Genomic DNA, 14,714 nt, shown 5'->3' with positions numbered 1-14,714 from the left:
GGCACCTGGGAGAGGAGAATGCCTTCTGGCTGGAGCATTCAGGGAGAGCTTCCCAGAAGAAGGTGCCATGAAGAATGCCCACTGCTTTGCTGGGCTGCGAGGAGGATGCTGGGCTTCTACAGGAACAGTCCACAGTGAACACAGCCAACCATTCTAGATTCTTTTTTTTTTTTTTTTTTAAGATTGTATTTATTTGAGACAGAGCGAGCATGAGGTGGGGGCAGGGGCAGAGGGAGAAGCAGACTATCCACTGAGCAGGGAGCCCGATGCGGGGCTCGATCCCAGGACCCCGGGATCATGACCTGAGCCGAAGGCAGACACTTAATGATGGGGTCCCAGGTACCTCCAGGCGCCCCATTCTAGATTCTTGACAAAGATGTTCCCAGAGGGGCACCTGGGTGGCTCAGTTGGTTGGACGACTGCCTTCAGCTCAGGTCATGATCCTGGAGTCCTGGGATCGAGTCCCATATCGGGCTCCCAGCTCCATAGGGAGTCTGCTTCTCCCTCTGACCTCCTCGCTCATGTTCTCTCTCACTGTCTCTCTCTCAAATAAATAAATAAAATCTTAAAAAAAAAAAAAAAAAAAAGATGTTCCCAGAGGCTGGGTACCTGAGCAGCCCCCGTTACATGCCCCCTCACTAAGCTCCCGGGACAGGTTCCCTTCTTGCATGCGCATTTCAGGTGTGTGTTGTATTCTTTCTGTCAGTACTTTTTGGAGTGGGAAACACCTGCATTTTTTATGTCCAATAAAGCAGTTAAAATCCCCTAAAATGTTGGGGAGCCTGGGTGGCTCAGTTAGTCGGGCATCCAACTCTTGATCTCAGCTCAGGTCTTGATCTCAGGGTCATGAATTCGAGCCCTGCACTGGGCTCCATGCTGGGCATGGAGCTTACTTAAAAAACAAACAAACAAACAAACAAACTTAAATCCCTCAGATCCTAAGACATATCATCCTTAAAATGGGTGAGAAAGGGGGCGCCTGGGGGCCTCAGTCTGTTGGGCTTCTGCCTTCGGCTCAGGTCATGATGCAGCCCCTCCTTGGGCTCCCTGCCCTGTAGAGAGTCTGCTTCTCCTTCTCCTTCTGCCCCTCCCCCCTGCTCATATTCTCTCTCAAATAAATAAATAAATAAATACATGTTTTTTAAAAATTGGTGGGAAGAGGCGCCTGGGTGGCTCAGTGGGTTAGGCCACTGCCTTTGGCTCAGGTCATGATCTCAGGGTCCTGGGATTGAGACCCGTATCAGGCTCTCTCTGCTCAGCAGGGAGCCTGCTTCCCTTTCTCTCTCTCTGCCTGCCTGTCTACTTGTGATCGCTGTCAAATAAATAAATAAGATCTTTAAAAATTAAAAAAAAAAATGGTGGGAAGGGGTGCCTGGGTGGCTCAGGGGCCTAAATGTCTGCCTTCAGCTTGGGTCATGATTTCAGGGTGCTGGGATTGAGCCCTGCTGCATTAGGCTTTCTGCTCAGCAGGGAGCCTGCTTCTCCCTGTCCTTCCCACTTGTGCTCTCTGTCACTATCTCTGTGTCTCTCTCTCAAATAAGTAAATAAAATCTTTTTAAAAAATGGTGGGAAAATGCAGGCTCTCGGGGCTGCTGTGAGAACCACAGCGGTGGGCACTGGCATATTACTGCATAACAAGGTACTGCACGGTGTGAATATAGTTTGTAAAGTAAAAGAGCAAGGGTAGCGGCCAGTGTCCACTGAAGGTGACCGAGGCCACCGGTCAGATACCACGTGTGGTTTTATCACATTTAATCCTCGCCAAGTATGGACAGGTGAGTTATCTATTAGAGCAAACCACACAAAGTTGCCAATATTTGGCCACATTTTATATGGTTCCCCCCAATATTATTAATACCCCTGTTTTATAGAGGAGTAGCCTGGGGGTTTGGATACTAGAGAGAGTTGACAACTTACCTGAGTTTTTTTTTTTTCCCCACCCTGGTAAATCTCTTCACGTTGGAAGATCCAGAGAAGATTTCGGCATTACCAACCCCGCCCCCCACAACCACTTTTTTTCTCATCTAACTTTATTCTCCAAACCTAAAACTGGGCCATGCAGCCTGACAGAGCTTCTGGGCTGTGCCCCTGGGTGTGAGGAACTGCCAACATGTTAGAATTTCTGGGACACGCCAGTGGTTCAAGACAAGAAAGGGATGGAGGGTTATGAAACTAGGAATGACCTGGAAAATCAGAGCCATGGGGCTGGTGGAGCTGACCAGAAGGCTGGCTGCATTTCAGGGAAGGCAACAAGATAGAGGGGGGCAGGGAGGCAGCAGCTTTGGACCCTTAAATTTGAGCTTCTCCCTAGCTGTGTGACCTTGGACAAGTGTCTTCCCCTCTCTGAGCCTCCATTTACCAATTGGAGTAAGGACCGCTCTCTGCAGGGCTACTGGCACACTTGGCACAAATACACACGAGAGGCTTGGACCAGAGCTTGGTACCCAGGAGATGTTCAGTCCCCAGTGACTTGAGCTGTCAGGAGGGCGTGGATATTTGAGCTGGGTCTGGGTGGGGAGGTTTGCAGGGTGGAGGGGTGGTGGCACGGGGCATTCTTGGGAGTGCATTGCCGAGGCTGCAGGGAGCAAAGTGCAGGGAATGGTAAGGTCTGGAAAGAGAGGATGGGGGAGGACAGACCACTTCTGTCCTTGAAAGTCAGGCTTGGGGGGCTGGGACTCCTGTCCCAGGGCACTAGGGAGCCATAGGAGGGCTGGGAGCAGGGAAGAGGCTGGGGCAAGGAGTCCATAGGGAGAGGACCCCACCTGACCAGGGCTAGGGCTGAGGGCCCAGAGGAGGGGAGGGGCAGAGCTAGACTGCCAGGGGTGCGGGAGCAGGGGAGACAGAGGGATGGGAGGCTGGCCTGGGACTGGCTCAAGACCACTGTTCCAGGATGGGGACCTGGCAGGGAGTGCAAATATGGGGTACAGACAGGCTGACTCTCACTTCTAACTAAAGTGAAGGTGATTTGGCGTAAGGTGTCCGACTGACCTCTGCACCCTGCTGTGACCTCCATCCCACCCCCGCCCCTCCCTCCTGCCCACAGAACCCTCCAAAACCTTTTAACTGTGAAAACTCTCAGAAGCCAGAGCCCAGTCCCTCAGCTTGGAGATGGGGAAACTGAGGCAAAGCATCAGAGTCCCACAGACAGCTCTGGGTTGAGACTCAGATGCCCAGATTCAGAGTCTGATTGATGCCCTTCCTTGCCCTTCCTCCCACCTCCCTCCGCCCGGCCCCCCACCCCACCCCTCTCCCCTACCTGCAGGATCTCCACGGCTCCGTGCAGCGCATCTGCCAATTCCTGGGGCGGCCGCTGGGTGAGGAGGCGCTGGGCTCCGTGGTGGCACACTCAGCTTTCGGAGCGATGAAGGCCAACGCCATGTCCAACTTCACACTTCTGCCCCCCAGCCTGCTGGACCAGCGCCATGGTGCCTTCCTCCGGAAAGGTGCGGGGGCGAGGGGTTCTGGGGTGCCACTACCTGGCTGTGTGGCCTGGGCGAGTCACGTAACCTCTCTGGGCCTCAGTTTTCCCCGCTGAAACTTGGGGTTGCTCCAAACAGAATGACCTTCACAGCATCACTGTGGATGCAGGATTGACGCCACCCCGGCCCCAGGCTAAGCACTCACACTCTTTGAGGCTATCCAGAGTCTTTGTGAGTTCTGACTGGGAGCCTCTCACCTGGAGGCTAAATGGGGGCTCCCTAGATGACCCAGGATCCCCCCCCCCAACCTCCAGGTCTTTAACAATGACACCTGCAAACTTCCTTTTGCTATGCAAGGTCACATAGGCACGGGTTCCAAAGACTAGGACAGGTCAACATCTGGGGGGGTGATTATTCAGCTCCACAGTGAGCCCCCCTAGACCTCATGAGGGGCCTCGTGTAGTATGTGGGGTGTACACTTGCTAAGATTCAAAATACCACAATCCGAATGACATTGGCCCCTGGATTCCAGGTTAAAGCCCCATGACGAAGTGAGAAACGTGAGGGTCAGAGGGATCCCCGCACCTGTCTGGGCACATGGAAGGGGCAGAGTTCCCACCCCTTGCCTGCTCGGCTGTTGCGAGTGTTAAGGATTGAACCCCATGAACCCAGGGCAGCCCTTCAGCCGGTGCCCTGGCACCAAGTGTGGGAAAGCTTTCATTCCCACTGTCAGAGCCACAATGGAGGTAGCGTAGGGGTTGCAGGAGCCCTGGGGTGAGAAAGCCCTGTTCTAGACAGGGAGGTGAGGGATGGGTCATAGCCACACAGTCACACAGGTGACACTGGGGCAGGAATGCTGGGTGGGGAGGCAGATGATGTTCTGGGCGGAGAGCTTTAAGGGGTCAGGGAAAACAGGAAGGCAACAGGCCTACCGGAGGGACAAGTAGGATGGGAGGAGCTGAGGGAGGGAGGGCGCAAGAAGGGTGCCCAGGGGTCTGGCCAGGTGACTGGGGACTGAGGCGGCCACCGTAGGAGGTAACGGGGCAACGTGGAGATGAAGGGGGTGGGGAGGTGCTTCTGGCAAAGGCCCGGAGGTGGGGAAGGGGGTGCTGGCATGTCGGGGGCGGGGAAGGTTCCCACGTTCCTCACCTCGCCCTCCTTCCCTCCCCCACAACCTCCAGGGGTTTGCGGCGACTGGAAAAACCACTTCACGGTGGCGCAGAGCGAAGCCTTCGACCGTGTCTACCGCGAGCAGATGCGGGGACTGCCCACCTTCCCCTGGGACGTGCCCGACGACGCCAGCCCGGACCCCGATCCCAGCCCCAGCACCCCCGAAGCCTCCGAGCCCCCCAACCCGTGACTCTGAGAATAAACGCGGCGCTCCAGCCCCCGGCTCTCGCTGCGCTCTAGAGGGGACTTGCCGCGGTCGGCCGGCAGGGGGCGCGCGAGGGAGGCGGCGGCTGGGGGTGGGGACGCACCGTGCAGCTAGGGCCTCCGGGGAGGATGAGGTCTTCTCCCCGACCCCGCACGCCAGTGGGGTCGGTGACTCGGAAGCCCCTGCCGGAGGCAAAGGTGCTGCGGGGAGGCAAACGCTGGGCACCTGCCTCCCCCAAGGCCGGGGCGCTGCGGCGGGGACGCCTGGGGGGTGTGAGGGAGGAGGGGACCAGCACCGCATTCCTGGGTCTTCAGCTAGGCTGTGCAAATGCAACATTCTGTCATCACGCAGTTTTATTCTGAGCAGAGGGAAAGGGAGCCCCCAGCAACTCAGTCCTTAGCACCGGCAAAACAGCCCCAGGGCCCCTGGCCCTGGCCCATCCCCCGGCAGCTGTGTCCCCACCAATTTCCAGGCCGTCATTATTCAGCCCTGCTCCCTGGGTTGGATTCTGTCCTTTCCCCTGCCAAGCTGTTTACCCAGAGCTCCTGAGCACGGTTTGTGCCCGAAGCTCCCCTACTTTGTCCCAGGGGCTCCCCACCTTCACCCCACACAATTCAAAGCACGGGGTAGGGGGTGGGGGGAGGGGGTGTCACTCAGCCAGGCCCCTACCTCCATAGGGAAGTTCTGGCTGGGCCAAAGTGGGACATGCACTGTTCTAGGATCTTAGCTCCTCGAGACTTTCTGCCCATTTCCTAAACTGTGACACTGGCCTCTAGGGTGAGCACTGGGCTTGCCCAGGTTCTAGAACAAAGAGAAAAAAAAAAAAAATCCCTTCTGCTGCTTTCCGGACAGACACCCACGCCAGAAGCCTTGTCCCAGGCACCAACCGGAGGCAGGGGGCTTGGAGCTGCGGGTGGGGCTGACCCCATGTGGCTTTGGCTCTATCATGGTTGCCCCCTGAGTCCTGCCTGGGCAGCCCGAACTGGCTGCTGGCTGCCTTGGCGTTCCAGGAGTTTGGAGGCAGTATCCGCACCAAACCTCCTTCGGGTCGGCGACAGATAGCGGAGGCGTAGTGCAGGATGGAGGGGCAGGGTGCCACCCCAGGGCTGGGACTGGCTCAGAGGATGGGGCTCTGTCTCACCCCTGGGGGCCCCGCCAGTGCCCCGCTGCCTCATCAGGGCCTTGGCTGGGGTGTCCTTAGAGCCCCAGGACGTCTTGAACTGTGGAGGGAAAGAGAGGGAAGTGAGAGAAGGCTCCAGGGACTGAGTCCGTGTGTGTGTGTGTGTGTGTGTGTGTCTCTCTCTCTCTCTCTCTCTCTCTCGGCAGATGAGAAGGCGGGGAAGGGAAGTGAGCCAAGAGGCCAGGGGCTCCCAGACCCTCAGAGGGCCAGCTGCTGTGTTCCCCCTGCAGCTTCAGGGTGGGGAGGAACAGGAAGCTGCCAGCAGCTGCCCCCAGGAGAACAAATATTTGCCAAGGGAGGTGATGGTGGGGGAGGGCGCCTCAAGACCTGGTGGCAGCGAGGACCTTGCCCGGGCCCTGCCTATCCCCCTCCTCCCCTGGGCTGGAACAGAGGGAGGCAATTCCTGGGACATTTCTCCCTCACCCTTGGAAAAGGTCTTCACTATTTCCCACGTAGCAGATGGGGAAACTGAGCCCGAGAGGGGCACAGCTCCCAGAGCAACGGGACCACGGGTCTGTGGGTATCCAGGGCGAGGATGCCGCTTGTCCCTCATCACTCTGCTCTGACCCTCTCAACAGCCCACTGCACAGCCAAGGCCACCGAGGCTCTGCCCAGGGTCCCAGAGAATTAGGCAGGCTCGGTGGGAAGCCAGCTGAGAGGAGGGGCGCAGGGACCTGTCACCACATGCCGCCTCAGAGGGTCGTGGCAAAGATCCAATTCAGCCACCCCTGTGGCATGTGGCACGGTGCCCACGACAGATGATCATTTTGACCTTGGCCAAGTTACTTGACCCTTCTGAGTCTCAGCTTTCCCGTCTGTAACCAGGAGCATGAGAAGGGAATTACCTCACTGACCTGGGAAGAGGACCTCGTGAAAGAAATAACAAATAAATTCCACCATGGGGATGCATCGTAATGCTTAGTGTTCTCATTCGTCCTCCCCTCACTGACTCCTCCTTCCCACCAAACCGCGACTGGGGACAGTGGCTGCGCCCTTTGCCAGATGAGAACACAGAGGGTTCCGAGAAGGCAGATCTCTGCTCAGCTCCCCCCATTAGTGGGTCATGCCACGATTTGCACCTAGAGTGCCTCTCTCTTGGGGTCCCTGCCCGAAATCACCCAGCACTCCCCTACCCAGGGCGTAGTAGGGCCATAGGGAATGGTCGCCCGGATCAGGAACTCGGGTGGGTGTTGCCCTTCCCCCACCCCCAGCCCCGGCGTGGGGCCCGGCACATAGTAGACCCTCAGCTGCCCCATCCCCTTCCTCTTGTTTATCAGAGGCCCACCACCAGTTCTCACCTCGCTGTCCCCGTCGCTGGAGCTGGACAGCTGGGACAGGCGGCTCAGGTCCCACAGGGAACGGCTGGGCCGGGCTGGGGGGCCGCTGGGGGTCCGGGCGTGCTGGACACTCCTCAGGACATCGCTCAGCGCTGGCCCTGGGGCAGCTGGGGTCTCCTGCCTGTCCCCCTCAAACACCCGGCAGGCGGCCAAACGTTGGGCCAGCAGACCGTCGTGTGGCAGCGGTAACATGGGGGCCACAGAGCGGCGGTGGGCCACGCGGTGGGGGCTGTGAGCCAGCCGCAGCCCCCCCACGGTGCTGACAAAGGGGTGCTGGGTGGGCGCAGCCGGGAGCGGCGAGGAGGCCGCATACAGTGTCCGGAACTCTCGGCTGAAGGCATCAGCAATGTCGCCGGTCAGCAGGGTCACCAGGCCACGGTGCAGACGAGAGTCACTCCATGTGAAGCTGGGAGGCATGAAGTGAGGGGTCAGGATCTCCAGGTCACCCCCCGGGAGGCCCGGCCTGGACCCCATTACTGGTCCCCACCCAGTCCCGGGGCAGGCTGTGTGACCTTGGGCATGTGCTGCAACCTCTCTGGCTTCCACATCCCCCTCTGTAGAATGAGAACCCCCCAGGTACGAACCTAGAGGGCTGATGTGACAACAAGGGTTAAGATACCTTAATGATCATCTGGAAGCCAGCCTGAGCTTAAACGGGGACGCTGCCCCATCCCCAGCAAAGGAGACCATCAGTGCCTCAGTTTCCCTCTCTGAGAAGAGGTGGGATTAGTCTTCTGACTAAATGGCCGCAAGGCCCATCTTCAGACTCGGCTGCTTCTTACATAATGACAGCCACTATTAAACACTTGCCATAAGGCAGGCTCCGGAGGTGCGGGCTCCGTGCCTCAGTTTGCATCTGAGATACAGAGCGAAGATGTAGGAAGATTGGAAAGAAAGAACAAGGGGTTGAGCTGCCTGTCTGGCGCCTAGCCCATGCCCAGCTGGCTATGGTGGGCAGGTCCCCTACTGTCCCTGTGGTCACAGTGCTGGTATTTAAAGCACCTGGCTTTAAGGTCTGGGCACACAGCAGGTGCCTTTGGGAATTAAATGCACCTGGGCTCTAATCTTGCTTCCGGGGACCTTGGCCACATTCCCTTCATTTCCCAAGCTTTGGTTTGCGCATCAGAAAAATGGGCTCACCATAGGTCGTGTGCCCCAGTGGGCCCAGTGCCCGGAGAACGGATGTGTCAGTCACCGGGATGGCGAGGGTTGGTCCAAGCATCCTTACCTTGGCGGAGTGGCCGTGTCCTTGCTCCCTGGCAGGTCAGCAGGCCCATCTGCCTGCAGATTATGACACCCTTCCCCCCACCTGTGACCTCACCCCTGGAGGGGCCAGTGGGAGCCTGGAGGGGTCTGTGAGGTCACCCCATTCCGCTCCACAAAGAGTGCCGTCAGGTAGCAGCCGCTGGCTTGTCTCTGTCCCGGGGAATCTTCTGAGACCCAAGGACTCGTGAGCCGCAGTCACGACGGAGACCCTGAGAGGGACACAGAGCGCTGGGAAACGAGGACCCTCCGTGCGCTGACCCTGGGAGGCCCAGACCAGGGGCAAAAGTCTCGCAGGCCTCGGGAGCATCATCCAGCAGTTCCGGGAGGCCCAGGAAGCCCACGGCCTGGCTTGGGCACTGTCACCGCCGCCAGGGCACCATGGTCCTCGGCTGGCTGCTGCTTCTGGTAATGGCTCTGCCCCCGGGCACCACAGGCGCCAAGGACTGTGTGTTCTGTGAGCTGACTGACTCCAAGCAGTGTCCCGGCATCCACATGCGCTGTGGCGACGATGAGGAATGCTTCACAGGCATCGGGGTGGCCCCGGGCCTCGGCCCCATCATCAACAAAGGCTGCATAGTGTCCACGTCCTGCGGTCACGAGGAGCCGGTCACCTATATGGGCGTCACCTACACGCTCACCTCCACCTGCTGCTACGGCCACATGTGTAACAGGGCCCCCAATCCCGCAGGCGGCCGGACGGAAGGGGTCGCCGCCGGCCTGGCGCTGGGCGTGCTGCTGCTGCTCCCACATTTGCTTTGACCAACCCGAAGGGCAGGGCCTGGGACTGGTCTCCCGGCTCCGCTGCTCCCCGAGCCCCCCGCCTCCACCCCTTCCCCCCCATTAAATGGCCAGAGGCCCTGGACAACCTCGTGTGGCCCCGGCTTCATCCATTACCAGGGCTGTCCGCCCGGAGCCCGGGGCGAAGCATCCTCAGGCCACCGAACACGGCCCGAAGGGTTTGGCTGGACCCCTCTACTGTATTTCATGGGTTCTAAGACGTGTAGCTTTTCCCATGTCGATCGGGATGCTTCTTTTTGTCGGGGGCACCTTAGAGTCGATGAAATATGGTTCAAATGAACAACGACAATAAACAACCGCTAACGTTCACGGAGCGCTGCTTCTGTTACATGCCAGGGCACCTTGATCTCGCTTGAACCCCCGGACAAAGCCGGGAGGGAAGGCAGGTGCTTTCCGAGACGGCCCCAGTCGCCAGGGTAGCGGTTCCCCCGAGGGTGGTCCCCAGAGCGGCAGCACCGGGGTTGGGCAGGGATCTCGCGGGAAATGCCCATTCCCAGGGGGTAGGGCTGCAAAGGCGCCCCAGATCTGTGTTTTTAGGGGGGAGTCTGGGTGATCCCGACACAGGCAGGCCCAAGATTGAAAACCACCAGTGGAGAGCACTGGTCATCCGCTGGACACATCAGCACTCCCCGCAGGGGACAGCTGGCAATGTCTGGAGACACTTTTGGTGGTCTTAATAGGGGAGCAGGGTGCTCCCGACATCTACAGGGTGGAGGCTGGAAATTCATTGCAGACCCCCACGATGCCCAAGGACGTACCCCCAACACAGAATTATCTGGCCCCAAATGTGAGGGAACCCTGTTCTAGAGGGACTAACCGTATCATCCCGATCTATAGAAGGGGAAGGGAGGCACAGAGAGGTGAGGTCAGTTGCCCAAAATCACACAGCCAGGAGCTGGCAGAGCCCCAGTTTGAAGCCAGGCTACCCGACCTGAGGGTCCACGCACCCCGTTCCCTGCCACAAGACCACCCTATGGGGCAGTTGCTGTTATTAATTCACACTTTCCAGATGGGGAAATGGTACAGAGTAGGGGGAGGCACCGAGCCGGTCTGTCACAGAGCTAAGAAGGCAAGGAGCCAGGAGCTAGACCCTGAACACAGGGGAAGAGGGACACAAGCCAGGATGAGGGTCGGGTCCCTTGCTTACCAATTCTTATTTTTGTTACAGATGCTTAGAGAGATGGAGTTACCCCAAGGCAGAGCTAGAACTCCCATCCAGGTCGTCCTGGTTTTGAAACCCACACACAAACTATGGGCCCTGTTTTCCAGATGAGGAGACACAGTGTCGAAGAGATGACCCCCCCCCCCCGCTTCTCCCCAGCCCTGGCCCTGTCACTAAGCTGGCCAGCAGGAGGAGCCACAGCCAGACCCCCACCCCCTGCTACGCTGGGGCAGGTCTGTTTCGACCCCAAGTGGGTTCTGCCCCTTGGTATGCCCATCCTCTACCAGTGAGGGTGCTTAGACCCATTTCACAGACCAGGAAAGTGAGGCTGGTGGAAAGGGGCACCTACTACTCTGAGAGTTGGGGACAGGACACCACCAGGTGGTGGTTTTGGTTGGGGGGGCAGCCGCACCTGTAGGATCCGGAGATGACCCTGTGGCCGTCCAGCAGCACAAACTTCTCCCGCACATTGCCGCTCACCTGCCGTCGCCAGCGGCTCTGGAAACTGCAGCCCCACGCGACACGGATATCTAGGTTCTGGAGTAGAGGAAGTACACCCTCACTCAGGCCAACCCCGTACACCCCTACTCACTGCCTAGGGCTCAGGGCAGGGGGGGATCCCTCCAGGCTGGCTAGGACCTGGGTGGCCCATGGCTCTATAGAAAGGTCTGTCCCAGCTTTTCCAGAGTTACCAATATTGAGCTTCGGGGATCTCTTGGAGATACCCCTAACTCAGAGGGATCCCATGGGAAGACTCGCCTCTAATTCCCCCAGTGCCATGGGTGGGCATCGGAACTCTCAGCGGGCATCCATCTCGATGAGCAGGACGCCTTGGAAGGGTCTGCCTCCCCCCTTGGCTGGCCCTAGTGCCAGGAGAATGGGGACTCAGGTCTCTCCTGCCAGGCTCCTACCTCGGTGCCCCAGGGGTTCACCCCCAGCTGCTGGGCCAGTGTCAGGAAGGCAGGCAGCCGCTGGTGGTCCAGAAGCAGGTAGACAGGCACCCAGCGACGTGTGGCGGCGTCTACCAGGTCCAGAAGCAGGTCTGGGTCAGTGAAGATGTCCATGACCACAGCCACTAGCTGGGGAGTGGGGAGAGGGGCTGTGGATGGAGCCTGGAGCTCTGGGGATGTTCAGGGGGTGGGGGAGGACCCTGGGGACTGAGGCTTCCTGGGCATGGGAGTTTAAATGCCTGGCCTCGACAAGACGTTCAGGGGAGCTGTGGGAGAGACCCCCCACTGTGCATACAGCACCCACATGGGAATGAGGAAAAGACCGTCCTTCCCGAAAACCGAGGTCTCTACTTCTGGAAAATTCATCATAATCGTGTCTGCAGTGGCACACGGTGCCCCGTGTGCTGTAACACTGGATGGTGGCCCTGCTCCAGGTCTCAGTGGGCTGGGTCCTTGGGGGTGCCCTGAATGGGGAGGAGGGATAATCTGCTTGGCCACCCAGGGGATCTCTGGGGACCAGGGCAGGGGGCACTGAGGGCCTGGATCTTGCAGGCAGAAACATGTAGCAGAAATGACTCCTGACCCATGGGCCAGACAGCCTTGGTTCAAATCCCCACTTGGCCACTTACCGGTGAGAGACTTAACCTTCTGTGCCTCAGTTTCCCCATCTCTCCTCACTTGGGATAATAAGTCCCAACCTCCAGGACCCTCCTGGTGATTATAAATGTTAACCCACGTAAGGCACTTAGCGTGGGATCTGGCCGGCACAAGCTGTTAGATAAAGAAGAGGCTCTCCGGGGGGCTGTAGGGGAGACACCTAGGCCCTCTGTGGGAGGAAGGATGGACACCTATCCTAAGGGTGGGGCGGGGTGCAGTGGGGTAGGTGACTGAAACCAAGAGGTCATAATTAGGTCCAAGGGGCATGAATGCTCTGGGGGACCCAGGCCTTGGAGAGAGAGTAAGGAGGAGGTCTGGGGAATGTGGACACTTGGGTCCTGGGGGATGCAAGGCGTGGACTCATGAGTCCCAGGAGGGCAAGGGTGAGACGCCCAGGGCTCGAGGGGATGCGCCACTCCCAGGTCCGGGAGCTGGCATGTGAGGATGTCCGGGTCTGGGGAGTGGACACCAGGCCCTCTGAGACCCCCACCTTGCAGGCAGCCTGGATTTCCCGGCGCACCAGCTCCTTGAGGGGGGGGTGGCCCTCTTCGGGGGGCTGAGTGTACAGCTGAGCCCGGGTGATTCCCTTCCAGGCCAGATCCTCTGGCCAGCCCAGGCGCAGTGTGGGCACCAGCTCCTCTGAATGTCCTGGCCAGTAAGTCAGGCTGCCGGAGTCCCGATCGGTGGCAGGGGCTCCCTCTGCTGCCCTGCCGGGCGGCTGCTTGGATGCAGTCCAGTCCTCAGCTGCCGCCACCAGGCTCTGGAGCTCTTCCCCGCTCAGGAAGGGCCGTAGCCCCTCACGCTGCATGCAGGCCTCGAATGCCTCCACGCCCTTGCTCAGCAGAGCCTCCAGCGCCAGCCGCTGGCCCTCAGAATACAGGAAGCCGGGGCTGGCCTCCGTCAAGGGCAGTCCCCCGGCCCCTGACTCCTCTCCTTCCAGCGCCGCCAACTGGGAGGCTGCCATTGGGCTGCTCGTGAGGGACGACCGTGAGGCTGGCGTTATGTGGCTGGCTGAGGCTTCCAGGGTCGCTCCGTGAAGTCCCCTGTGTCCCCGGCTCCCCGTCCTGACAATCACACTGCCCAGGCCATGCGCTGCTCAGATCAGACCAGCTAGTCGCCTGCCTCCAGCCGCCACAGTGACAGGCTGGCCATCTGGACTTCCTACTAGCTGTCTTGGGGTCTAGCGGTCCCAACGGACCCGTTTGCTGGATCAGTCTCCGTCAGGCTGAAGGGCCAACTGGCCTGACCAGAGGTCCGGCTGACTAGACAACCATCTCCAGGCAACAGCCACAGGCTGCCCGCCTGTCTCTAGCACCCAACCATCCCTGACTGAAGGTGAAATGGGCTGCCTCTCTGCCCTTGACCGATAGATACCACATGTAACTGACCCTGTCCAGCTGGTCTTTTTGATTATTTGGCAAACATTGACTGCTTTCCACTAGTAGTGCTGGTACCTAGCCGCCTGGTGGAGCACCCTGCAGTGTCCAGAGGAATGTCTTTCCTGACGACAGGTGGCTGGCTCACTGGTTCTCACTGACTGACCATCCCAGGCACCTCCCCTTTGGACCTGCTCTCTCGGTTTGGGAGGAACGGGCTCTAGCCCTAAGTCTGGGCCCCCTTCACCAGAGGGGAAAGGAGGTCTTAGTCTCTGTCGCTTGGGGACTCTGCCCCTGAGGCATCACCCCTACTTGGGCTGCTCCGGTGGAGGATACACTCAATGGGGGCTTGCAGCACCAGGGGACCTGCCCATGACCTCAGCGGTCCTTCTAGCTGGAGGGCCTGACTTGCCACTGTTCCTTGGACTGGCCACCCCCCCCTCAGTCTCCCAGCCAGAATTGTCTTGGGTTGTCCCCTGATCTATGCTGATCCCTGGCCGAGCTGAGCTGTCTGGGTTTCTGCCTGAATCCCACAATCTCCTGCTGACCATCCACCTGTTCCTGGCCAAGGACCACCCTTGGAGGTTCCTGACCCAACCTCTGGCCTGTGGACCCGATCCCCTCAAACCGGCAGCCCCTCCTTCCAATCGCACACCCAGGCGGCTTCCTTCCTCCACACCACAGTGAAAAGGCCTACAAAGAGAAGAGGAATAAAAGCAGGACTCCCTCTCACCCCATCCAGCTCCAACATGTTCAGTCCCCCATCCCCTTTCCCTTGTCTTGCCTTTTCAGAGGTCGGAATGCGGGGGTCTGGAAACCTCTTGCTCTTATTTCTGTTGTTCTTCCTGCGTCTGGCCTCATTCATCAGGTTTTAGCCTGGGATCCGGGGAACCCAGCCCCTTGTGTAAACAGAGGAGGGCCCACACAGCAGGTCCCTGGGAAAGGCCTCCTGTGCGGGTACCGGAAGGCCCTAATGCAAGGAACACACTCGTCAGGTTACTGGCCCAGGGCCCAGTGGCCCGCCAGACTCAAGGGGGAAAAAGGGGAGCAACTCACCTGTTCCCATGTACCCCTCCCCCACCAGTCCCAACCCCTCTGTACTTCCCGGCCTATGCCCCACCCACCATCCCTTGCCCATAGCAGCAGGTGTGACTAATCCGGGCAAAGTAACATGTTCGGAAACACCTGTCACCT

General features: G+C 59.1%; 3 protein-coding genes across 3 annotated transcripts in view; 2 read left to right on the top strand and 1 right to left on the bottom strand.

Annotated features, from left to right (window-relative positions):
• SULT2B1 (sulfotransferase family 2B member 1) overlaps nucleotides 1–4,804 on the top strand; it is a 32,148-nt gene extending 27,344 nt beyond the window's left edge. Inside the window, exons 6-7 of the mRNA XM_004767429.3 lie at nucleotides 3,263–3,443; nucleotides 4,601–4,804. Coding sequence (XP_004767486.1) covers nucleotides 3,263–3,443; nucleotides 4,601–4,779 — 360 coding nt within the window. The 3' untranslated portion in view covers nucleotides 4,780–4,804. The remainder of the gene's footprint in view (nucleotides 1–3,262; nucleotides 3,444–4,600) is intronic.
• Nucleotides 4,805–5,129: 325 nt separating this feature from the next.
• On the bottom strand, nucleotides 5,130–14,212 carry FAM83E (family with sequence similarity 83 member E). The gene is made up of 5 exons (XM_004767428.3): nucleotides 12,635–14,212; nucleotides 11,449–11,616; nucleotides 10,950–11,074; nucleotides 7,273–7,717; nucleotides 5,130–6,014 (listed from the first exon to the last, which is right to left on the bottom strand). The coding sequence occupies exons 1-5, from the start codon at nucleotides 13,106–13,108 to the stop codon at nucleotides 5,739–5,741; spliced, it is 1,488 nt and encodes a 495-aa protein (XP_004767485.1). The 5' UTR covers nucleotides 13,109–14,212; the 3' UTR covers nucleotides 5,130–5,738.
• SPACA4 (sperm acrosome associated 4) lies at nucleotides 8,671–9,681 on the top strand. Its single transcript, XM_045077084.1, has one exon. It carries the CDS (start codon nucleotides 8,956–8,958, stop codon nucleotides 9,334–9,336), a length of 381 nt encoding a protein of 126 aa, XP_044933019.1. The 5' UTR covers nucleotides 8,671–8,955; the 3' UTR covers nucleotides 9,337–9,681.
• Nucleotides 14,213–14,714: the final 502 nt, after the last annotated feature.

This window comes from Mustela putorius, unplaced genomic scaffold (assembly GCF_011764305.1).
Source record: "Mustela putorius furo isolate JIRA1106 unplaced genomic scaffold, ASM1176430v1.1 tig00000196_pilon_pilon_pilon, whole genome shotgun sequence".
Classification (NCBI taxonomy): Eukaryota; Metazoa; Chordata; class Mammalia; order Carnivora; family Mustelidae; genus Mustela; species Mustela putorius.
The sequence above is the reverse complement of the archived record's forward strand: the minus strand, read 5'-3'. Positions and strand labels throughout refer to the sequence as shown.